Raw genomic sequence first — 26,646 nt, 5'->3', positions numbered from 1 at the left:
TGTGAAATTACCTACAAAGTGATTCTTTTCTTTACTGAAACTCCCAATGAATAACATATAAATTTACAAATACTAAGCAGGTCGTACATTTCAATATTCCTTTCACAAGCTCTGACAATTTGCTGCATCATTCTAGTTATCTGGGAAAGAGTTGGCTAAACACTGTGGACTGAAAGATAATGGGTCAATGAGGCTATTCTGGAGAAGTCAAAAAAGCAACTCCCCATCTTAATTTCTGAGGGGATTTATAGTGTCTTATATGAAGGTGAATAGCTTTAGTATAAAGTAGTAATATTTTGAAAATTCTTCATATATTTCAAAATATCACTGGCTCTACTCTTTTTCTTTTTGCTTCCCCACCCCCACCCACCCCAGTAGAGCCATAGTAAGTCAAGGTGAGTTAATTACTGCATGGGGGAAAAATAATTTTCTTTCATTTTACCCTTGGATTATTCAGTCATTATCACCCTCTCAGTGCATATGGGGACATCTATCACAACTATCTTAAAGTTTAAATTCCTATCAATCTAATTTATTCAAGGTCTCGGCCAACCACGAGAGAATGGATGCACACATTCATGTATTTTTAGCTATATATTTTTTGAGTAATAAAGTGATCCCTCTAAGGAAAAGAAGTCATGGTGTCCCTGGCACTGTTTGGTAAAGGTCCCATTTTTCATGGCTCATCTGTCTCTTAATCATGAGGGCTTGAGCATAGTAATGACTTAAAATAGTAATCCTAGATTCCTCAAATGTCTAAGGGATAAGTAAGGTAGAGGTGATCTTAGGCTTAGTTAATTTAAGTTCTGGCTATAAAAAAAAAGGACCTTCCAGGGTATAATGAATTGTGAGTATGCATCATTGGATAAAATAACTTGCTTGTTTTTGTTCTGGCAAATTGGAAATTTTGCCTCACTCACCTGTTGTTCTTTTGGTTAGATACAAAATTTCTTTAATGGAGTTTTCCTAGAGAGAATATGATCAAAAAAGTGTGCCTCAGGGACACCTTGGTGGCTCAGTCAGTTAAGCATCTGACTCTTGATTTTGGCTGAGGTCATGATCTCAGAGTTGTGAGATCAAGCCCCACCATGGGGCTCTGCACTGGGCATGGAGTCTGCTGGAGATTCTCTCTCCCCCCTTCCCTTCCCCTTCCCTGCTTATGTTCTTTCTTTCTCTAAAAACCAAAACCAAAACCAAGATGTGCCTCTTGACCCCTTTAGAATGAACCCTAACTGAGTGCTTCTCCACTTGGACCCAGCTGAAACACGACACTTTTTCTTATAGGTAGAAGAGATTCATACTTTGAAGTCTGGTGTGAAGTTAGGTCTGGGACAGACTACTACTGTACTGGGATTTTTATTAATGTGAATTGTTGACTGCAGGACTTTTTTTTTTTTAAGTAATCCCCATTAATAACTCAAGTCAAAAGTGCATCAGAGTAGAACAATCGGAAATATGCAGAGAAGCAACATTCACCAAACCAGCAGAAATGAAGAGGAATGTCCCGGGATGAAATGGACAGTGACTGTTGTGTGGCTGGAGGCCCAGGCCCATGGTGAACTTTGGTTGTCTGGAAGAGAAAAGGAAGTGAGAAGATCATAGAGGAAAAAATAGCATGAGATATACCTGAAATTTTGAACAAGGAAATGAAATCGGTGGTGGTGTGGGCAGGCAGCGCAGATGTGAAATTGTAGCCCTTGAAAAAGAGGAAATAGAACATAAGGTTTTTGTTACATGTGTGATTAAATCTCATGGGTCTATGGAGAGGAAAATTGAGATGCTGGAGAAACAAATGATGCTCTAAAAATTGAAGTGCATTGACTGACGCAGAAGGTGAGCATCCCCGAGGGAGGGAAGATTGTTTTAATGATTTCTACTTGGAGCTAATTATGAGGATAAGCTGGAAATTCCCACCACTGGAGAATCTAACTATCAACCTATTCTTGTCACCACATGTAGCGAATATTCTAGTCAATACTAGCTGCTGATTCCTGACTGAAAAAAAGGCAAGCAATTCAGCAAATGCTGACGTTGGAGTACTCCGACTGAGCTTGAGTACTTGCTGGCCATAACAGTAAGAGTTTGGCTGCCATTTGTTGATGCTCTTCCATCCTTTTGATCCCTAGACCTAGATTGCAATCTCTTTCTTTTTCTTTTGTTCATATGCCCGTGTTAGAGAGCTCAGTTATAGGAAACTTTGGCCTGAAACCATTTCCAAAGTTTCTGGTAATTGAGTGGTGTGTGTATGTGTGTGTGTGTTTGTACACATGCGTACGCTGACATCTGCCAATATTGAAGATGACTTCTTAACCAAATCAGACATAGTGTTTGAGGAGTCAGAATCACAACAGACAATGGAATCAGATATGAACATTACTTTATCATCTTTGAGGAGATACTTAGTCCTTCCTATATTTATTTTATTATATTTTTAAAATATTTATTTATTTATTTTAGAAAGAGAGAGGGAGAGACAGAGATTGAGCACATACATGGACAAGGGGTAGGAGCAGAGGGGAAGAGGCAGAGAATCTCAATTGGACTCTGCTGAGTGTGAAGCCCAATGTAGGGCCCTATCTCACGACCCTTGAAATCATGAAATCAGGTGTCCCAACACTTAACCAACTGAGCCACCCAGGCACTAAATATTTAAATAAAGAATGGGATGAGAAGGCTGGGATCATTTTTACATTTCCCAAACCCATTATCATTTTGGGTGTCTATGCGTGTGTGGGAAATTACGTTGAATCATTTGATTCAGAGGCTTTTTAAAAATTTCAGTTTAGTGAAATTTCTTTTCATGTCTTTTGCCCATTTCATGATTGGATTGTTTGTTTCTTTGCTGTTGAGTTTGATAAGTTCTTTATAGATCGTGGATACTAGCCCTTTATCTGATGTGTCATTTGCAAATATCTTCTCCCATTCTGTAGGTTGTCTTTGAGTTTTGTTGACTGTTTCTTTTCTGTGCAGAAGCTTTTTATCTTGATGAAGTCCCAATAATTCATTTTTGCTTTTGTTTTCCTTGCCTTCATGGATGTATCTTGCAAGAAGTTGCTGTGACCAAGTTCAAAAAGGGTGTTGCCTGTATTCTTCTCTAGGATTTTGATGGAATCTTGTCTCACATTTAGATCTTTCATCCATTTTGAGTTTGTCTTTGTGTCTGGTGTAAGAGAATGGTCCAGTTTCATTCTTCTGCATGTGGATGTCCAATTTTCCCAGCGCCATTTAGTGAAGAGACTGTCCTTTCTCCAGTGGATAGTCTTTCCTGCTTTGTCGAATATTAGTTGACCATAGAGTTGAGGGGCCATTTCTGGGTTGTCTGTCCTGTTCCATTGATCTGTGTGTCTGTTTTTGTGCCAGGACCACACTGTCTTGATGAGCACAGCTTTGTAGTACAACCTGAAATCCCTCATCGCGATGCCCCTGGTTCTGTTTTTCTTTTTCAGTATTCCCCTGGCTATTTGGGGTCTTTTCTGATTCCACACAAATATTAAGATGATTTGTTCCAACTCTCTGAAGAAAGTCCATGGTATTTTGATAGGGATTGCATTGAACGTGTAAATTGCCCTGGGTAGCATTGACATTTTCACAATATTAATCTTCCAATCCATGAGCATGGATATTTTTTCATCTCTTTACATCTTCCTCAATTTCTTTCAGAAGTGTTCTGTAGTTTTAGGGTATAGATCCTTTACCTCTTTGGTTAGGTCTATTCTGGTTTCTTATGCTTTTGGGTGCAATTGTAAATGGGATTGACTCCTTAATTTCTCTTTCTTCAGTCTCATTGTTAGTGTATAGAAATACCACTGATTTCTAGGCATTGATTTTGTATCCTGCCACACTGCCGAGCTACTGTACGAGTTCTAGCAATCGTAGAGTGGAGTCTTTTGGATTTTCTATGTATGGTATCATGTCATCTGTGAAGAGGGAGAGTTTGACTCCTTCTTTGTCAATTTGAATGCCTTTTATTTCTTTTTGTTGCCTGACTGCTGAGGCTAGGACTTCTAGTACTATATTGAATAGCAGTGGTGAGAGTAGACATCCCTGCCTTGTTCCTGATCTTAGGGGAAAGGCTCTCAGTTTTTCCACATTGAGAATGATACAACAAGCACATGAGAAAATGCTCCGCATCACTGGCCATCAGGGAAATACAAATCAAAACCACCATGAGATCCCACCTCACACCAGTGAGAATGGGAAAAATTAACAAGATGGAAAACAACAAATGTTGGAGAGGATGTGGAGAAAACGGAACCCTCCTGCACTGTTGGTGGGAATGTGAACTGGTGCAGCCACTCTGCAAAACTGAGTGGAGGTTCCTCAAAGAGTTAAAAATAGACCTGCCCTAGGACCCAGCAATTGCACTGTGGGGATTTACTCCAAAGATACAGATGCAGTGAAAAACTGGGACACCTGCACCCCGATGTTTCTAGTAGCAATGTCCACAATAGCCAAACTGTGGAAGGAGCCTCGGTGTCCATCGACAGATGATGGATAAGGAAGCTGTGGTCTATGTATACAACGGAATATTCTTCAGCCATTAGAAATGACAAATACCCACCATGTGCTTCAACATGGATGGAACTGGAGGGTATTGTGCTGAGTGAAGTGAGTCAGTTGGAGAAGGACAAGCATTATTTGGCCTCATTCATTCAGAGAATATAAAAAATAGTGAAAGGGAATAAAGGGGAAAGGAGAGAAAATGAGTGGGAAATATCAGAAAGGGAGACAGAACATGAGAGACTCCTAACTCTGGGAAATGAACAAGGGGTAGTGGAAGGGGAGGTGGGTGGGGGTTGGGGTGACTGGGTCACGGGCACCGAGGGGGGCACTTGACGGGATGAACACTGGGTGTTATGCTAAATGTTGGCAAATTGAACTCCAATAAAAATATACAAAACAAATTTCAGTTTATTGAGGTATAATTGACATAACAAAATTCAAAGGTATTTAAAGCGTGCATTGTGGTGATTTAATACATGTATACATTGTGGAAAGATCCCTATAACTAATTAGCACATTCATGATCTCACTTTTTTTGGAGAGAATGTTTAAGGTCTACTCTCAGCAGATCAATCTACGTAACACAGTGTTACGACTACAGCCACCATGTTTTATGTTAGCTCCTGGGTCTTCATTCATCTTCTAGCTGAAAGCTTAAACCCTTTTTAACAACCTCTCTCTATTTCCCCTACCCTCTAGCCCCTGGCAAGCACTTTTCTATCCTCTGTTTCTATGAGTTCGACTTCTGTTTTTAGAATCCACATGTAAGGGAGGCCATGCAGTACTTGTCTTCCTGTGTCTGACATCTCACAAGCACAGTGCCCGCAAGTGCCATCCGTGTGGTTGCAAATGGCAGGATTTCCTTTTTTTTTTTTTTCTCACAGCTGATGACATTCCATGCTATATGTACACCGCGTCCTTTTCGTCCATTCATTGTTAAGGGACATTTAGGCTGCTCCCTTCTCCTGGATACAGTCAGTAATGCTGCAGTGAACATAGGAGTGCAGCAAAGACTTTGGAATACAGATCCCTTCCTATGACAGCTAGTTGCTGATTGGTTTTCTTTTGGGGGGTGTCAATCCCTGGTCTCCCCTACCGCCCTGCCCACTGCCCAGGATCTTCCTCGCCCTCCGAGATGCTACTTGCTTCTGGTATGCTCCTTGCGTGGTGTTGGTGGGTTACAAGCTGTGGAAACAGTGCTGTTGAGGAAACCCCATGCCATCTGCCATGTTTCTGTGGAAGGGACATCAGTCTGCAATGGCACGGACCCATGTCTTAGTTGCATAGCGCGTTCAGTCCAAAAGACAGAGGTTCAGTCAAAATGCAATCGATGGCACACTGTGCAGAGTACACGGAGGAAAAAGGCTTCCGTGAGAGTCTGTTGAAAAATGTAGGTATTTAAAAGTCAACTTGGAGCATGTGGCAACCTCTGATCAAGTCTGCAAACCATAGTAGCAGTTTTGTTTCAAGTGCGTGCCCATCTGCATCCCCATGGAATCATATAGAAGAACAGAAGAATCTGGAACTCTCCAGGAGAAAGGTAGAGCAAACCAAAACCGGACCAGTCCTCTTAACCACACTCGTTTAAGAGTTTTGGAATTTCCTCGGAGGGAGAATTAGAAACTGGTATTACAGTTTCACACTGCATATTAAGGTGTAATATATTCTACATTCTTGAGTTAATGGGTGTTTTAGAAAGCTGCTTATTTTTTTCAAGCCATCACGTGAGTTCAGTCATTTCCAACTCTGTGTGTGTGTAATGATCAGAGTTGAAGGATCCCTTTGGGTATTTTAATTCTTAATATTTGGGCTGATGGGCATCCCATCTGACTTTTGCAGTAAAGATTCTGATGTACAGAATAAACAAAATCGGTGGGCAAAACCACTTACTAAGATGGCGTGGATGTGGTATGTCAAGGTGCACTTGCCTAAGCCTTTCACAATTCACCTTCCAGAATCAGCTGTTTCGGTAGGAAGTGGGAATTTACATGGAGGAGTGAGTCTTCCAGGCTTTGAATCATCTAATGAGTGGGGATTTTAATTTAGTCTTAGGTAGAGTTGTGGGGCTACAGAAGAATAAAAGTGATGACCATTTGGTTGGTAAATAACTAGTCCAATGATTATTGACTATCTCCTATGTGTTGGGTACCATGCTAGGCACTTACATTAATGACTCAAACACATGTGGTCCCTGCCCATGTTGTTCTAGAAGATAGAGCTTTTGCGATGATGGGAAAGTTCTTCTGTGCTGTTCAGCACGATCGCCACTAACCAACCACATGTGGCTTTTGAGCACTTGGATCATGACTTGTGATTAAATTTTAGTTAATTAAAAAGCTTAAATTAAAAAAGTCACCTGTGGCTAGTGGCTTCCTTTTTGGACAGTGTCTAGAATGTGAGCCGGTTTTATGGTCTTACGTATATTGTTTGTTCCTATTCTCAGATTAATTTTTATAGAAAGGGGTCCATTATCAGCAGAACTTTCTGTGTTCAGTAGATACACAGTGTAGGTAGATAGAGAGATTTTCCCATGTATTCTAATTTTGCTTCTATTGGAGATTTCTTTCACATCCTACCTCTGAATCCAGTCTCGTGAACATTAAATGAATTCAAAAGTCACTATAAACACAGCATATGTTGTTGATATTTTGCTAAAGTACACAATTGAGCTGATATTTTTCGAGGTTACTGTTCTTCTTGATTTAGCACATAGGTTAAGTCAGTTTTCAAAAATGGCTTTGAGAGTCAGTGTTTTCTTTGTGTATGTGCTTTTTAAAAATAAAATGCTCACTAATGGGCAATCTTAAAATGCGAGAACATTCTTTTTTTGGGCTATTAAGCATATGGAGTGTTTGCATTTTCAGAAAAGAATGGATTAATGGAAAATAAGATTCTGTTATGCACGGGTGCTGCAGCTTTGCCACATAATGTATCATAGGCTGATTACAATTCAGTCTTTCAGCAGGATTATACATGATCAAAGCTTTTGGATTTAGACTTATTTGGCTTAAATAATTTGAAAATAATGTCACTGTTTAAGTTATTCTATCTTCTCTCTGTTCTGATAATGATGCTAATGGTGTGCTTAAGTGAGGCTCTCCATCTCTGATTGTATCTAATCAATTATGCATATGTTCATTCAATACATAAAAATCTCAGAAGTTTACCATAGGTTTAAGTTATTAGAAGGATTAACCATTTTACCTTACAAATATTAATATTTGAAGACCCAGCTCTTTTCTTTCTTCTTAGAATTCTTATGCAATGGGCTAGCATAAAAGAGAGGACATAGGAAAAAAAAAAAAAGAGAGGACATAGAATTTCTCTTTCCTTGATTTTTCTCAAATGAAATACGGTCCTACCAGACTCTTGCTCCATTGTTTCCAAATCTCAAAGAATAGAGATGTATTTCAGGTCTTTCAACGTAGTTGCCTTTAGCCCATAACATTGATCCTAATTATAGTCCATAAGCATTTATTAATTAAAATGATAAGAATTAATTAAAATGATAAGAATAAGGATTGATCATCAGAGAAGACAGAGAATATCATACGTGTCTGTTGGTTATCTCTATTCTAAAACCTTTTCCACTGCCTTTGCTCGATGCCTGTGGGCCATTGGGAGAGAGCTAGACTTCTGATCTTCATCAGGACATTAACACCTCGGTTGGATTACGTATCGGATCCCTCTCTGAATGTGTTAGGCGAGTAGCACACTTTTGGAACAGGAAAGGTTGGACATTGTAAGGACAAATGAAATGAGAAAGAAAAGCACTGAAAGAGAGTGGAAGGAATCAGAAACAATCTTCTCTTCGTTTACATTTTGCCTGCCTAGACTTGATGATGAAACAGAATATGATATGAATAAGAGACTGTCAAGTCACCTCAATATTATTTTCCCCCAGAATTCATTACTTGAATGATTTAATATTTACAACTTAACTGGAATTTTTTTGACTCCACAAGATTTTTCATATTTCCTAAGTCTATCATATATATAAAAGTTATGATACAACCTAAAAAATTAAGATACTTTTCCTCAGTACGTATAGGCACACATATAAGTATGCAAATGTATTACATATAGATATATCAACCCAATAGGATGTACTTTAATGTATAATATTTATACATATATTCCTTAATGAGACTTCGTTGAGATTAAAAGCAACTTGCTAGATTCTCCCAGAATATAAACTCCCTTTGAAGAATTAGGTACTTAGAAGAAAAAAAAAATATTAACTTCTCCAAGTCCACTGATTTACTACCTAGTGGAATTCTGAGGTACTATTTTAATATTTTCTTGTTTACATAGTTTTATTTATCCTAAATCACATTGCGCTTATTTGATTTATGAATATATAATAGCAAAAAAATTATTGGGTTACTATATTCATTCTTATTTTCTGTATTTAGAAATTTGTTTTTTTTTTAAGCAAGCATTTTATGCACTTATTTTAAACTCCTGGCAAAACCAATCCTTGCACTAAGTATAAAAAGTTACAAGAATTCATTTAGACATAAATCATCACATTGTACACTTCAAAATCTTAGTTTTGTCAGTTATACCTCAATAAAACTGAAAAAGCTAAAGTAGATGTTCCAATGTAAGATGGGATTTTTAATTAGTGTCAACTGATAGGTTTGAATGTATTTGAAGTACATTGTTTACTAAAAATATTATTTTGGGGGCTCCTGAGTGGCTCAGTCAGTGAAGTGTTGCCTTTAGCTCAAGGTCATGATCCCAGGGTCCAACTCGCCATGGGCTCCAGGCTAGGCAGGAAGTCTGTTCCTCCCTCTGCCCTCCCCTGACTCATGTTCTCTTTTTCTCTCTCAAATAGATAAATAAAATCTTTATTATTTTTTTTTTTTAGGAGCCACCCAGGCATCCCTAAATAAGATCTTTAAAACCAAAACCCAAACCAAAAAACCCCACACATTATTTTGTGCCGTTGGGGGAAAAAAGAACTCTTTTAGGCTAAATGAGACTACAGTGAGGGAAGCAGACATCTGAAAATAGAAAGTCTCAGGTTCGTGTCCTGGCTCCTCTTCCTGTGGAAGCTCATAAATTCTGTGAGCTTAGGCGACACTTATAAATCTCCAAGCTTCAGGGACGCCCGGGGTGGCTCAGTGGTTGAGCATCTGCCTTCGGCTCAGGGTGTGATCCTGGGGTTTTGGGATTGAGTCCCACGTCTGGATCCCCGCAGGGAGCCTGCTTCTCCCTCTACCTGTGTCTCTGCCTCTCTCTCTGTGTCTCTGATAAATAAATAAGTAAATAAATAAATAAATAAATAAATAATAAATAAAATCTTTAAGAAAGAAAAATCTCCAAGCTTCATTTCCATTATGTAAATTGGAGATAAAATGCCTTCTATTTCTTCTTCATTGACGAAGATCATATATGAAAATGCATCAAAGCTAGAGAGTATCAAATGTCAAGCAGTACCGTAACTCAAGTAAAATCATTCTTAGAAACAGTAATTTTAGGGCCAAATATTCTGCATGCAATAGGACTTAAGAAACAGACCAGTCTTTTGTGAACTTCCCTGGGTTCAAGATAACTTGAGATGGAAAGATAAAGTACGTTCTGTGATAATCTACTCTCAATCACCATAACCCTCCTCTTGCTTAAGAACAACAACAGGAAGAACCATAGCATGAGATGGGCGTGTGTGTAGTGTCTTATTAAAGGGAAGGCCGAATTATCTCATTAAACAGGAGGCTGTATTACTCAATCGGAAAATTAAGAACAGATGAGCATTTCCATCAGCTTAGAAAGCTCCCTTCTAGTCTGTAGTCAGTTCCTGTTCTCTCCTCCGCCCTCCATCACCACTCGTTTGCATTGTCTTGTATAGAAATTCCCTATAAATGGAATCATATGCCGTGTAGTCTTTGTGTCTGGCCTCTCCCACTTGGTATAGTGTTTCTGAATCCGTCCACGCCATAGCCTTTATGAAGCCTTCCCTTCCACTGCTAATAGTTCCTTGTATGGACAATGCCAACTCACTAGTTAACCTACATTTGCATTGTTTCCAGGTTGAGGCCCTATGAAGGATGTGCTGTGAATATTTGTGTACAATTTCTTTTCTTTTCTTTTCTTTTCTTTTCTTTTCTTTTTTCTTTTTTCTTTTCTTTTCTTTCTTTTCTTTTTTCTTTCCTCTTCTTTCTTTCTTTCTTTCTTTCTTTCTTTCTTTCTTTCTTTTCTTCTCTCTCTCTTTATTTCTCTTTCTCTCTCTTTCTCTTTCTCTTTCTCTCTCTCTCTTTCTCTTTCTCTCTCTCTCTTTCTCTTTCTCCTTCTCTTTCCTTTTCCCTAAGTTTTTAATTCTCTTGAGTAGATGCCTAGGAGTGGAATTACTGGGCTGCATAGTAAGTATCTGTTTAACTTCATAAAAAATTGTCCAGCTGTTTTTCACAGTTACTGTGTCATCTTAAGTTCTCAACAGAAACTTATGAATGATCAGTGTTTGCTTACCCTCCCCCACACTTAGCGTCACCTGTCTTTTGAATCACAGCCATTTTAATGAGAGTATTGTGGTATCTTATTAAGGTTTTAATTTGCATTTCTCTAACGTGAGCCTCATTCATGTCTTCTTTTTCAAAATTGTTTTGGTTATTCCATGCCCTCTATAATTCCATGTAAGTTTTGGTTTCAATTGTTAGATTCTACAAAAATGTTTCCAGGGATTGTGATTTTTGTTTTGAAGTGGTAGATTAGTTTGAAGTAAATAACTTTGTTAACAATCTGCAAACATGATATATTTCTAGATCTTTAGTTTCTTGGCAATGATTTCTAGTTATCTGTGTGGGAGTCTTTTACTTGTTTTGTTAAATGTGTACCGATGTACTTTAATCCTTTTGATTACGTTGTATGACCGCATCCTAATACTATGTGACTTACGTGGACAATCAGGTCATTTGTGAATAAGCCCAGTTTTACTTCTCCCTTTGCAATCTGGTGTCTTTTATTTTTATTTATTTTTTCTTTCTTTATTGCACTGGCTAGAACCTCCAGTATGTTCCTGGAAAAGAAATAGTTAAAATTGATATTCTTGTCTTGGCCCTGATTTTAGGAAAGAAAACCTTTAGTCTTTCACCATTAAGTATATGCTAGCTGTAAGTTGTTTGTAGATGTTTTTTACGAGGTTTAAGAAGTTCCATTCTAATCCTAGTTTGTTGATCAATCTCTCTTTTTTGCCATATGTTGTGATTTTTGTCCTTTATTCTTTTTTTTTCTATTTTTTTTATTTTATTTTTTTTCTTTTTTATTTATTTTTTTTATTGGTGTTCAATTTACCAACATACAGAATAACACCCAGTGCCCGTCACCCATTCACTCCCACCCCCCGCCCCCCTCCCCCTCCACCACCCCTAGTTCATTTCCCAGAGTTAGCAGTCTTTACGTTCTGTCTCCCTTTCTGATATTTCCCACACATTTCTTCTCCCTTCCCTTATTTTCCCTTTCACTATTATTTATATTCCCCAAATGAATGAGAACATATAATGTCCTTTATTCTATTGAAATGGCCTATTACATTAGTTGAATTTTAGATGTGAAGTCAATTTTGCATTCTTAGGATAAATCTCATTTGGTTATGGTATATAATCCTTTCTATATATTGCGAGAGTCAGTTTACTAATATTTGGTTAAAGATTTTTTTTTTTAAGCTACATCCAATATATGAAGGAAAGTGGTTTGTTGTTTTCGTCCTTTGTTCCTTTTTAGGGGGGACTCCATGTAGTGTCCTTTGCTTCAAAGGCTACTTTTTCAGAAATTAATAATGCCACACTGTGGTAATTTGTGTGTTTCCTTATTGGTCTTATAATAAATCATAGTCATGCCTTACACCTTCCTCTGTACTGTCATAAAGCCGTTATTGTCCATCAGACTCAAACAAAAGTCTAATCCAGAACAAAGTGGCACTAAGGATCATGCCAGAGGATCTCAGAAAGAAACCACACACTTAAACTGCTCTCAGGGAGCACCTCAGGCTGTCAGACGCTCTTTGCTACAAAGATCTGAGATTGTTTTAAGCTTGAAGTGCAAGGGCTAATTCTAAGCCTGATGAGCTAGCTCAGCAAAGTTTCTTAGTTTAAACATTTCTTAGTTAGCCTTGTACCTAGGAATAATAGTAGGTGACTAACAGCCACTCTCCAGCAGAGCATGGGGTTATCAATCCAAAATTCAGGCTCGGGGTGCCTGGGTGGCTCAGTAGGCTAAGCATCTACCTGAGCTCAGGTTGTGGGATTGAACCCTGCATTGAGCTCCCTGCTCAGTGGGAAGCTTGCTTGGACCCTCTCCCTCTGCTCTTCCCCCTACCCATGCTTTCTTCTTCTCTCCATAAATAAATAAATAAATAAATAAATAAATAAATAAATAAATAAATAAATAAATTTTGGCTTATTTATTTAAAAGCATCCAGTCAGATCAGTTATATTATGTCAGAAAAGTCCTTTTTTAAAATTTAAATTTTGTTTTTTTAAATTTTTTTAAAATTTTATTTATTTATCTGAGACAGATTGCACAAGAGAGGTGTGAGGGGTAGTGGGGTATCCCATCTGAAGGTGGACACTTAACCTCCTGAGCCACCCCGGGGCCCCAGAAAGATTCTTTACACAAGGAATGAGTGCATAGAGGAGTGCTGGGGTGACTCAGTAAGTTAGAGATCTGAGTCTTGGTTTCAGCTCAGATCATGATCTCAGGGTTATGAGATTGGCCCCAGGATGCTCTGCACTCAGCAAGGAGTCTGCTTGAGCTCCTATGTCTCTGCCTCTCCCCCAGTCCTTCCCCTCCACCTCATGAAATAAATAAAAAATCTCTTAAAAAAGTACATACATAGAAGCCACAGGAAAAGTCTTATTTCTTTTCTGGCTATTACATTCCGTCAGTATGATAAGGAGTTCAGTTGAGGTCAAACTACCAGTGTCCCCGAGGAAGGAGGGACTGAGTACGTATCTGCCGTTAACCCCCTCCTTCCCATTCTCTTTCTGTGTTACTTAGTTTTCTCTGTGTGTTTGTGTAAGTTATCTGGTTGGCATTTGCTTTCTGTAAACTACTCAGAGAACTAATTTTTTAAATATGCAGAGAAGTCTAAGTCATTTCCAATTGCTGTTATTGACAGATATACTTAACTTTATTGCTATAATTTTGTTGCACATTTTTAATGTTCATGTGTTCTGACATTTTCCCCTCTTTTTTGATTTATATGTTCTACTATTATATTTGGACCTTATTTTTCTTTCTTTCAGAGAGGACTATGAAGGTTGTGTAGACTCTGTTGTAACTTTAAGAGTAAATTAAGAACATTAGGAATGAAGCTGTATCTTACCACTCTATCTTTTATAAAAAGAACGCTTTTAACCTGATCCTCCTTGGGGTGAGGAATATTGAAAAAGACATGAACTTAATTTTAGCTGAAGGGAACAGGAAGTCTCTGCAGAAGAAGTGACATGTAAGTTGGGCTGTGAACAATTAACAGAAGACAAGTAAGTGGCACTAAAGAGAAATATGTAACTATTTAGCAATTTTTATCAACTGCATAAAATTACTCATTCCATATGTTACTTTATGAGATTGGCTACTGTCGACTGTTTTACTATTTGACCTTTCATTCCGAACCTGAATTAATAATACTCAGAACAAAAATTTTTCCAGCAGCAGCTGGAAATATAAGTTTTTGGTAACAGGCGAAGGCCTCTTTTTCTGGAACAGAGAAATAGCTCCTTTAGACCTCCGGGGAGGGCCTCTGCAGTACACACTCTGCAGAATCGCAACATCTAGCATGTAAAATACAGGTTTCTCCAATTTTGAATGGAGAACATTTTGCCTCAGCCAAAGATATCAGTGCTATTATATATCTTCTTTGTAATCTACATTTTTATGAGTCAATAAAAAATATAAATCTGTTTCTGATAGTATTGACTTTTTCTGTGCTACCCCAAATGAAGCTGCCTTATATATAGCAAGGCTTAATAAGTGACTGTCGAATTGAGTGAATGCATGGATAAACACGGTTGTCAGATATGGCCCCGAAGAGGTGAAATGTTTAATTTAGTATGTATATTCACTTTCCATTTTGTTAATAAGAAACTACAGACTGGAGCTGCACGATAACCTTTACTAATGAGAGTGACATTGCATCCACAAACAACTGAAACCTCTTCCCAGGCTTGTAAAGTGTTTTCATTTTACAACCAAATTTGATTTGTCCTGCCAAATTTGCATTGCTCTGCTCATTATTATCAATAGCAGGCTCTTTCTTTTTTTTCACCCATTTCCATTTAGATCATGGACTACATTGTAACTTCTTCAGCCAAAGATTTTTTTTTTTATTTGTAAAGTAATGATGTTAGTGATAATTGATGCCAGTAAACGAGAGTTTTGAAGCTTATAAAATAGCTGGGGGCCAGATGCTGGGTCATGGTAATTTTAGTAAGGCCCTGACAGGCTGCTTCTGCAACATCTTATTAGCTTTCTTTGGAGTTGCCTTTGAGGCGATTGCATTTGCTATGAGCCTCTTCCCTTTCACATTTATTCCGTACCTTCCCACAGGTTCTTGCTGAGTGTCATTCTAGGCAGTGCACATGGTGTGCACCACATAAGTGCTCTTTCCTGGTTTTAGAGCATCACGGAGGTGGTAGTCTTCTTTTAGACTCTCCCATTTTGCAGATGACCTGCTACGAGAAGACGTTTCACATACTTGTGGGGAGCCTAATTCTGCTGACTCCCAGGCCAACTCCTCTCCGGGTTCAAGGGAGCACAGCTAACCCTTTGCTACAAACACTGTGTCCAACTTTCAGCCTTTGTGCTCATAATTCGTGGGCTGTTTTGAGCACAGTTGCATCAACAGCTGGACCAGGGTTATGGAGAACCCCACGTCATAATGAGCCCTAGAGCTCTGCCCTGCTAGTTACGAAGGCCCAGTCATCGTCTCCCATGGTTGAGTTGGACCTTGACCTAGAATCCAACTTGCAGAGCAGAACCAGTTCATCCAGAGCAAGAGGTCCAGAAGGGCTTTTAATCTTCTTTCCTTCTGTAGACAATTCTACAATTCTGCTGCTGCACTACATTCCCTCTTTAGGAAAAACTACTGTGTGTATGTGGGTGTGTACAGTGTGTCATGGGACAAACTGTTAAGCTCGCTGTTTACCCAAGACAAATAGTTTTAATCTACAAGAACACATATAATGTATGTTCCCTGTTTTCCTAAATGACAGATGATTAGCATTTTTCTGGGTGCACCTTCTCACCAGAGAAAGGATTCTCTCAAGCACAGGCATCAGCTAGGAGATGCACGTTAGAAAAAAGAAAAGTGAAGCCTCAAAATGTGTTTTGCCGCACAATTTAAAGGGTAATTAAAAACACCTTCATCCAAATTGTAGGGAACTCTGGGTCCCCCAAAGCAATCTAAGAATGAGGGAATTGAGTTAAACTTCCACGGGTCTTAAAACTTTGTCATTCAAGCCATGAAAATAGATGGTTAATATGACTTGAGAAGAAAAATTGAATTTTTGACATACCATTTAACGGCTTTAAAATTATATTTTTTTTGCATTTTTCATTTTGCTTTCAAAAGAAAAAAAATGAGAAATGCAATTAATATGGTTTAACTCCGCAGGATAAATATTATTATTTAATGATGTATAAAACAACACTATTCTAACAGCTTCATGCTGGGCAAAGAAATGAAAAAAAAAAAAAAAAGAAACAAATTTATGTTTGCGTAAGTATGCATTTAGGACATCCAGTTCTTTATTTTGAGCACAAGAACTCATTTAACTTTCTTACCTATCAAGTGAATATTTTGGGAGGCATTATGCCTGTCACACATTTCTCAAAACTCTAAATGCCCTGCAGAATAAATGTAAGCCATAAGGACTGAAATCTAAATGTTTCCATTTACTGATGGGCCATTTCCTTGGCCCCCACCACTAATTCTACTAATATAAAAGATCTATCATAGTAAATAATGATGAAGTTGGCAGGGCTGATTGAGCACCTGCTCTGGCCAGAGTACAGCGAGAAGTCAGTGTAACGGCATCTACTCCAGAGGATCGTGGCCTCTAGGATTCGATTCTGACTTCCGAGCCGGGGATTGAAATCAAAATCTATTTCCAGTCACATCTCTGCTCTACCCTTCACAAGGCCTCGGGTGAAACCGTGCTTTTCTGTGTTTCAGCACCAAGGCTTTCATTCCTTTGAATTTTTTTTTTTTTTTGTCTTGTTCCTTCCACCTGGAATATTCTTTCTGTGCAGCTGCATGTCTCATTTGTACTTTGAGACATTTTTTTCCCCCGGTCAGAACTAATCTATTTATGTTTTTCTCCCGGCATTTATCTTCCACTGGCATTATGGTTATTTTTGATTGTGTTCTATCTTTTCTATTAAGCTGTAAATTTGGTGAAGACATAGGCCATGCTTTAATTAATCTTGTGTGTTTTTCATATCACTTTGGAAAGCACCTGTTACTAGACACCTAGTGAATGTCTGCTGAAGAACACATAGTGCTCTCTTGGCAAAAACTTGAGAGTGGCTGGGAAACTCCTGGTAATTTCCTTCCTCTTTATAACGTTTTGGTCCTGGATGCATCCTTAGCTTGAGTCCCTCTCCATCTCGAAGGCTTCTGTATCCTAAAAATATGATAATAAAGGACAAAAAGAAACGTCTAGACACAACGGAGATAACTTTATATACACATCGGTAGAGTTAATATTACTTTGCCTCCTGGAACTTTTTGGGTATGTTGTAAGGATCACAATGATGGTGTTAAGAAACTCAAGATTTCAAGGCATCTGTTTAGTCTTTGTAGCAGCTGTGAATATTATTATTCTTACTTAGGTGATCCTTTCTTTACATCAGAAATAGTATAATTTTTATTTGTGAATAGCGTTATCACCAATAGATGCATAAACAACTTCAAACAGTTTAGTCTATTTTAGGGTCTATTTTTTTTTTTTTTAACTCGGAGTGCTGATGAAATGTAGTGTTTAAGAGGCCTGGATTATGTGGATTTGAAGCTAATTATTACCTTAAACAATTTGATTAACAATGTAATTTTTGTTTCATGTATAAAATGAACCCCTACCATGGGATGTTGTATGGTTTATTTATTTTTTAAAAAGGATTTTATTGATTTATTTGAGAGAGAGGGAGCGAGCATGAGAGAGAGCATGAGCAGCAGAGAGGGACAGAGGGAGAAAGTGGAGCAGACTCCCCGCTGAGCGGGAGCTGGATGCTGGACTCGATCCCAGGACCCTAGGATCATGAACTGAGCTGAAGGCAGATCCTTAACTGACTAAACCACCCAGGTGCCCTGTTGTATGGCTTAAATGAGATAATATATGTAAAGCAGATAGTGTTTTGTTATTGCTATTATTTTTATACTTCTTTCGTCAGTTTGGTGCAGGGGTACAGTTACAATAATGACATTTATTTGATTGGGAAAACAGCTTCCCATTGTGGTTTATTTTGCAAGTTTCTTCTTTCCTTTTTCACAGAACTTAGGGAAAAGAGCCTCCCTAAGAACTCTTTACTAATCCCGGAATATCTTGTTTTGTTAATTGCCCTGGAGTTTGTGTATTGGAATACCTGACACACATATTTTTTTGGTTTTTAGTAAACTCTAAGCTTCCCGTCCTTGTGCTTGGATACAAGCACAAGAAGTAACACTGACTGATCAAACAGCATAGTTTTTAAAAAAGGATATTGGGAGATTCATAGTCACTAGGGGAGTTAGAGAATAACCTCGAAACCTCAATGCTAAGTTTTTAAGAAAAAGACTCCAAACCATACAGCCCACCAGCGTGAGGAGAGCATGGCCCAGTGGCGTTGTTGCCTCCAGGTGCTGGATGCTACAGCTGGTGTCCTGCTCAGGCCTCGAGCTTTCTGTGTGGGCAGCTCCACCTCCCAATCGCTGCTGTGCCCCAGGTGCCTCTTCTACATACTCACCAATGCACGGGATGCCCATGGCCAGCTGCATACCCAGGCTGCTGCACTGTTCCAAGTCACGAGCCTGCACAAACCACGCAGGGAAGAGAGTTTTCCCAGCTTCAGCCTTGGAGAGGTGGGATTCAGAAGGTGGACAATTGCCTCAGTGTCAGAACTGTGTTAAAAAGAACAGATAGAAAATACAAAATATTCAATATAATCTCCACTTTTCTGTACGATTAACAGGTCTTTTTTTTTTTTTTAAACAGGTCATGGTTTTATAATCAACAATGCTCAGTTCCAGAGGCAGCTGTACAATTTTAGATGAATGAAGTAGGTGCTTTCCATCCATATTCTGTGGGCATTAATATATCCTTTGAACTCTTTTTATTATTGTCAAGATTTTAATACTATGGAACAGTCCTTTCTTACCTTTCTTAGCTAACCTCAAAGAATTAGGAAAGTTCAGGTTTTTTTTTTTTTCTCTTATAGTCTTGACTGAAGTAGTTACATACTGAATTGTATGTCTTGTAAGTCATTCTGTGTCAGTAGAAAAGCTCCTCACTCTCCTATGGCTGCACAGTCGTCCAACTCTATGGATACTAACGTTTTAAAACAGTTCCCTAATGTTGGACATTTAGGTATTTCCAACCTACTGTTATTAAAATCAACGCTGTAATGAAAAGCCACAGACATAGGTCCTTGGCATGAGTTACCTATAGAAGAGATTCTCGGAAGCTAAATTGCCGAGTCAAAATGTGTTTGATTTGATAACTCTTGCTAAATTGCCTTTCATAGAGGTTATAACAATTTGCACTTTCACCAGCAATGTATCAGAGTACCTTTTAATGCATACTTTTGCCAGCACAGAGTATTTTAAAACTTTTTGAGCTTTGCCAGCCAAAAAGGCAAAAAAGTACTGTTATCTTGATGAATTTTAATTTGCTTTTATCTATAATTAGTGAGATTAAGTAAGATTTTGTGTTTGAGAATCATTTGTATTATTTTTCTTTTTTCTTTTTTTTAAGATTTTATTTATTTATTCACGAGAGACACAGAGAGAGAGAGAGGCAGAGGAGAAGCAGGCTCCATGCAGGGAGTCTGACACAGGACCAGATCCCAGGACCCTGGAGTCATGACCTAAGCTGAAAGCAGACGCTCAACCACTGAGTCATCCAGGGACCCCTGTATGACTTTTTTTTTTTTTTTAATTTTCTGCTCATGCAGCTTGCCTATTTTCCTTTTGTAAGTTTGTCTTTTTCTTTGATTTATAGAGATTGTTTATAGTTTAGGAAAATGAATCCTTACTTGACATATAGGTTGTAAATAGTTTTCCCTTCTGGCCGAGGTCATCTGATTTTGCTTTTACCAATGTTCAGCAATTGTCTTCTGACTTTACTTTTTGGTAAAATCAATAAAGTCATATTTGTCAAGAAATTTTTCTTTTAAATTTTGGGTAGCCAAATTTGTTAGTCTGACAAATAACATCTTCTGATTTTTATGCGTCCTATTAGGTAGATTTATTTATTTATTCCTGAGGACATATGTAGGAATTCAAGACTGCGTGAAAGATGTCTTGCCAACATCTCTTCCCTCTTCTCTTTAAAACTCTTCAATATTTCATTGAAGTCAAACTCTCACTCCTTGTAGATGATGTGATGCTCTATGTGGAAAACCCAAAAAGACTCCACCCCAAAATTGCTAGAACTCATACAGTAATTCAGCAAAATGGCAGAGTATAAAATCAAAGTCCAGAAATCAGTGGCATTTCTATACACTGAATGATAAGGCTGAAAAAAGAGAAATTAAGGAATCCATCCCATTTACAATTCTAAATGTAAACCCAAACCCATAAGATACCTCGGAATAAACCTAATCAAGAAGGCAAAGGATCTGTACCCAGAAATCTATAGAAAACACATGAAAGAAATTGAGGAGGACACAAAGAAATGGAAAAATGTTTCAAGCTCATGGGTTGGAAGAACAAATATTGTTAAAATGTTTATGGTACCCAGGGCAATCTATGCTTCAGTGCAGTCCCTATCAAAATGCCATCAACATTTTTCACAGAGCTGGAACAAATAATCCTAAAATTTTTATGGAACCAGAAAAGACCCTGAATAGCTAAAAGGTTATTGAAAAGGAAAACCAAAGCTGATGGAATCATAATTTTGGACTTCAAGCTGTATTATAAAGCTGTAGTCATCAAGACTGTATGCTACTAGAATAAAAACAGACACCTAAATCAATGGAACAGAAGAGACAACCCAGAAATGGACCCTCAGCTCTGTGCCCAACTAATCCTCGACAAAGCCAGAAAGAATATCCACTGGAAGAAGGACAGTCTCTTCAACAAATGGTGTTGGGAAAACTGGACAGCAGCATGCAGATGAAGGAAACTGGACCATTCTCTAACACCACACACAGGGATACACACAAAATGGATGAAAGATCTAAATGTGAGGCAGGAATCTGTCAGCCTCCGCAGCCTCTGTGACCTCAGCTCCACAGCTTCTTGCTAGGCACAGCTCCAAAGGCAAGGGAAACAGAGGCAAAAATGAATTCTTGGAACTTCATCAAGGTAAAAGCTTCTGCTCAGCAAAGGAAACAGTCGACAAAACCAAAAGACAACCTACAGATGGGAGAAGATATTTACAGATGACATATCAGATAAACGGCTAGTCTCCAAGATCTATAAAGAACCTATTAAACAACACCCAATCCAGCCAAGAAATGGGCAGGAGGCATGAATAGACATTTCTCCAAAGAAGACCTACACATGGCCAGCAGACACTTGAAAACATGCTTCGCATCACTCACCATCGGGGAAACACAGATCGAAACAACGATGAGATCCCACCTCACACCTGTCAGAATGGCTGAAAACAACACAGGAAACAACAGATGTTGGAGAGGATGTGGAGAAGGGGGAACCTTCTTGCACTGTTGGTGGGAATGCCAACTGGTGCGGCCACTCTGGAATACGGTATGGAAATTCCTCAAAAAGTTAAAAATAGAGCTACCCTATGACCCAGCAATTGCACTACCAGGTGTTTACCCCAAAGATACAACTGTAGTGATCTGAAGGGGCACCTGCACCCCAGTGTTCCCAGCAGCAGTGTTCACAACAACTAGACTGGAGAGAGCCCAGATGTCCTTCGACAGATGAAAGAGGAGGTGGTCTATATACAATGGGATATTACTCAGCCATCATAAAAATAAGCAATCTTGCCATTTGCAAAGACATGGATGGAGCTAGAGGGTATTGTGCTGAGTGAAAGAAGTCCATTAGAGAGGGACAATTATGATATGATCTCACTCATATGTGGAATTTAAGAAACAAAACAGAGGATCATAGGGGAAGGGAGGGAAAAATAAGATGAAAATTCAGAGAGGGAGACAAACTGTAAAAACTCTTAATCATAGGAATCAAACGAAGGATTGCTGGAGGGGAGGGGGGTTGGGGGTTGGGGTAACTGGGTGACGGGCATTGAGGAGGGCACATGATACAATGAGCACTGGGTGTTGTATACAACTGATGAATCCCTGACCTCTACCTCTGAAACTAATAATATATGTTAATTGATTGAATTTAAAGAAAAAAAAATTCTTCAATGGCTGTTCATCTGTTTCTTAGGATATAATATAAATCCAGATTTAAACCATGGGCTACTTGACTAAATTCTTCTTTAAATTCTTCATGAGAATTTCCTCATCTAGCACTCCCCCTGCACCCACAAGGCCCATTAGTTGAGTTTTGAATGTTAAGTGCACCTTGAATTCCTGGGGGTAAGTTTCAGTTAGTAATGGTGTACAATCTTTTCTGTATCTTGCTGAATTTGGCTTGCCAGTATGTTGTCACGGATTTTTACATCTATATGCATAAGAGACTGGTCTGTAGTTTTCTTGTGATGTCTTCGTCTGCTTTTGGTATCAGGGTAATACTGGCCTCATGGAATGATTTGGGAAGTGTTCCTTCCTCTTCAGGGTTTTGGAAAAGTTTGTGAATAATTGTTATTAATTCTTCTCTAAATATTTGGTAGAATTTACCAATAAAACCATCTGGGACTACCCTTTTTTTGTAGGTAGGTAGTTTTTGGCGTGCTAATTCAGTCTCTTGTTACTAGTCAGATTTTCTCTCTCACCCTGAGTCATTTTTGGTAGTTTGTGCTTTTTAGGCATTTGTCCATCACATCGAAGTGTTCTAATTTATTGGCATATGTTTGTTAATGGGGGGCGGACATTGGTTCAAATGTCACAGACTGTCGCCGTTGTGAGTTTTAGCAGACTTTCTTAAATATACGTTTCTTCATTTTGCACTTAGGAAAATTGCAGAGGCTTAAATTTTTTAAAAAATAATTTTCCCCAGTTGGCCTTGTTTTGCCAGGGAGCAGGTTTGCAGGTCTCCTTAGACTACCATTCTGGAAAGGGGATTCCATGAATCCCTTGTTCATGATTTTACCCCCGTTGCCTGCCACTGGGCTTGCCACAAAGCAGGTATCTGACAAATATTTATTGGATGAGTTTGCAGTAGACGTTACTTTTTAGGTGTGTCTTCAAGAAGGAAATAACAAAGACTCCACCTGTGGGATCACTTTGCCACGTTCTCCTCCTTGTGAGGTACTCGGGGCCGAGTGCCGAAGAGGAAATGCCACTCGTCTATACTGTATTACCCGCTGGGGTTGGGCCTTAGCTAGTGTTTTACTATGATGAACCTGACAAACTGTAGGAGAGCTGTGACCCATCCTTTTAAAAAACAGGCTGAGAAATCTCTTTGTTCTCGCTCTCCTAGGCTCATATCTAGATTTTGGACTTTCCAGTCTTTGATCTTTATGCAAAGAACAGCAACGGTTAAATGAACCCAAGGAAAAACAGCTTCTCTTCCCATGAGCTGCACTAGAGTCGGATCCTATTACTGACTTCTTCCCAGTGAACTTCCCTATTGGGATTTAAGGTACCAACCACGTTCTTCTCCTTAGGGGCTTAGATCTAGTGAAAACAGAGGCTGAACTATCCACCGCACCTGGAGCTACAGCTGGCCCAGGTCGGCTGGCTGCTGGCTGCGCGCCAAACCAATGACCGCAGGATCCCTCGGGTGGGGCTCGGGGGCCCACGTTGTTCAGCTCTCCCGGGGGTCCCCATATTCCCCCGCTGCTGAAAAGGGGGAGGTCCCAGAAGCAGCAGTACCGGTACCACCTGAGACCTTTTAACCTGTAGGGTCACCGTGTGCAGTTTCTCAGGATTCCCAGGCCATTGACTGGAAGGTCAACATTCCCGACACACGCCAAAACCGTGCTTCTTACACTTTAGTGCTTCAAGAACCCCCAGAGAGCTTGTGCGAACCCCAAATCCTGGGTCCTACCCCCCGGTCGCAGACCCAGCCTGCCTGCGGTCAAGCCTCTGGCATTTCTGACCAGAGGCACAGGTGCCGGCCCTGCTGGGACGCGGCCCACCCGGTGTAGCGTGGCCCCGGGCTCAGGTGTGCTCCCTGCTGAAGGGCGTGAGGCGAGGAGCACTTGCAGCCTCCGAAGCTCAGAAGGCTCAGGGGGAGCCCAGGCTGGGGGGCGGCAGGGGCCCCCCTCTTCCTCAAGGGGAGGGAGTGGGAAGGAGGCTCAAGGCCGTCTCTGCGGTACGTGTGGACGTGGAAAGCCCTGTCTTCCTGTGACAAGGTAGGAACCCCCCCCCCCCAAAAAAAGGAACAAAATGGTTCTTTTCCACCCGCCCTGGTCCTCAGAGGCGAGGCCTCCTCAGGGAGGCCGTGTGTTTTGGCAGCCCCATGTGGAATACACTTCAAGGCGGAGAAGGAGGCTCCGAGCGCCCAGACCCAGGCAGAGGACGTGGATCCGGGTGGCCCCTGCGCCCGGGCTTCCTGTGGCCGCTGGCTTCACCCGCTAGTGGGGGCAGAAGGGCTGCGTGCGGCCTGGCCGCCTCCTCGCCTCGGTCGTGGCACAGGTGCGTGGACCTCGTGCGTGAGAGGGAACCGCCACGAGGAGCTCGGCCTCCCGCCAGCGGTGTGTCAGGTGGCATCGGTTAGCCGTGGCCCTGCTAGGGCCCTGCTACTGGTGATGTCGCCTGGGACGGACAGGGGCTGTAACGGGCCCGGCCGTGTCGTAGTTGCTGCCAGTCGGAGGCAGAAGAACAGCTAAGGTGTCCTCAGTCCCAGTCCCCCCCCCCCCCCATAGGCTCACTGTGTTCTGCTGTTCACGTTAATGGGGTTGAAGGTAAGGGGGACACAACAGGCCCCAGACTCTGCACGCCGAAGGGGGTCCTGAAACCCATGTTTAGAAATCAAAATCATGTACCTGTCACAGAGGCACTTGACAAATTTTCTTGAATTCCCTAAAGATAGTCACTTAGGCTTTACTGCCTCCAACCGATGATCCTTAGGTCTCCCAGGCACAGGAGGAGAAGGCGTCTGATGTACGTGTTTGTTTTTTTCTTTTTTTTTCTTTTTCTTTTTTGAAATGTAAGAAGAGGTTTTTTGTTTTTTGTTTTTTCCATTTGAGGGCTAAAGTCTTAAAACAGGTGTTTTCTCTTGTATCGGCTCACCTGCTCTCCATCAAGCTTTTACCCGCGGGTTTTAATTAGAAATGTGGCTAAAAGCTGACGGAGATAAAGGCGTTAGTCGTGGCGCAGAAAACTCCTACAGGGTTTAACCCAAGAAAGGGCCAGAACCTTAATGTAGCCAGTTAGAGAAACAACAACTGGAGACGCTTGGTGAGACAAGTAAGACTCCAGAAACTGTTAGATCGTATGGATGGAAGGATGGGGCCAAGGGCCTACAGGAACAGGCAAGGGCAGGTTGTGACCAGCATTTATCGGTGGCCGGTGTGAGAGCCCCGGGACTGTGGAGAACCAACAGTAAGGGGAGTCGAAGAGGTAGAGATGGAGACTGAGGGGGAGGCGGGAGGTGTAGAACGTGCCAGAGCCTGGGCGGGGATACTGGATACGCGGGTGTAGGTCTCAACGGAAGCCAGACCGCGTCTCCGTACAGAGCGATGCTCACTGCCTTGTCCACGAGGATGAACCAGCTGCAAGGGGTGTGCAAGGTAGGAGTTCTCGCGGTCGGAGTATGCAAACCTGTATCCGTGCCATGGGGTGAAAGCTTGAAAGCTGGGCTGGCGAGCATAATTGTCCTTAAATATTTCAAGAGCTGTCAAAGGGGAGAAGAGTTGGGTTTATTCGGGGTGGAGCTAGCGCCAAAGGACGTGCCTATCGAGGTAATTTCCTTCAGAATAAAAAAAAAAAACCCCACAAAAAAACCTTCTAACCTGCTAACGCGGGTCTTTTAGGCAGATCGGGGCAGATTTCCACCCTTAGTACTTACGTGACTTGCCATCGTGGTCAATAATGTGCTTGATTTAAAGTTTGGAGGTTTTTAGAAATGACATAATAATTACCTTACGGGGCTGATGTGTGATGTGAATGAAACAGCATAGGTAAAGTGGTCCAGAGTTGTTTGAAAATAATTGGCTTTAATTTTTTTTTAACAAATAATTGGCACTTTTTTTTTTTACACAAATATCTCAAATGAAGCGCATTGAAAATAGATCTCTGAATACATTACTTTTCGAAACTCTTCTCAGGTTTACCCTTCAGGTTTTCCTTTAGCAGATGAGATCGAGTCCCCTGTTCCATAATAGCCTGCACTTCCCTAATGCAGACCTTTAAACAAAAATCAGGGATTTGCGATCCTATGTTGATCAACTGTAAGCTTCATAAAGAAAGGGACAGGGTTGGTCTTAGCATCTATCCCGCGTCCCGGGATCTGGTGTAGTGGCTGGCATCTAGAACATTCTCAATAAGAGGAGAATGGGTGAAGCCTGAATCCCTGTCGGTCGCAAACCAGCTTCCCCCTGTTTCTCCATTGCTTTGTATGCCTTGGCCATTCTTAGTTATTTTTGTGTATCTTTGGCAGGACCACGTTCAATTCAGGGCATCAGTAAGCATGTAAAACACTTACATACATCTCTCGATTCACGCCTTCCTACTATTGCCATCGTTCCAGCTTCAGTAGATCTTTTGTGTTTCCCATCCAGAAGCCTGAAGTGGCCACCTGGCTGCTCACTTGGCTTCCAGCATCAGTCCACTTGTCAGTACCTGTTACTTGTCCAAAGCTGACGACAGGTTCCTCAAGTGCAAATGTGGTCGTGGATTGTGCATTTTGTAATGATAAAACCAAAAACCTGCCTCTCTAGTCTTCTGTGATGATCCTATCTC

At 40.4% G+C, this 26,646-nt stretch overlaps 1 protein-coding gene across 3 annotated transcripts in view; it reads right to left on the bottom strand.

The window, feature by feature from the left end:
- Positions 1-1,353: 1,353 nt before the first annotated feature.
- Positions 1,354-26,646, bottom strand: part of LOC144304441 (uncharacterized) — a 44,462-nt gene continuing 19,169 nt past the window's right edge. For 2 of the 3 annotated variants that reach the window (XM_077882982.1, XM_077882981.1), the window contains 2 exons: positions 18,448-18,601; positions 1,354-1,570 (listed from right to left, as the gene is read on the bottom strand). In XM_077882982.1, the coding sequence (XP_077739108.1) occupies positions 1,418-1,570; positions 18,448-18,601 (307 nt within the window). In that variant the 3' untranslated portion in view covers positions 1,354-1,417. Of the gene's footprint in view, positions 1,571-16,188; positions 17,130-18,447; positions 18,602-26,646 lie in introns of those variants that run through there. The other variant, XM_077882983.1, reaches the window with a different exon arrangement.

Source organism: Canis aureus, chromosome 34 (genome assembly GCF_053574225.1).
Source record: "Canis aureus isolate CA01 chromosome 34, VMU_Caureus_v.1.0, whole genome shotgun sequence".
NCBI lineage: Eukaryota > Metazoa > Chordata > Mammalia > Carnivora > Canidae > Canis > Canis aureus.
This window is presented reverse-complemented; position numbering and strand designations above follow the sequence as displayed.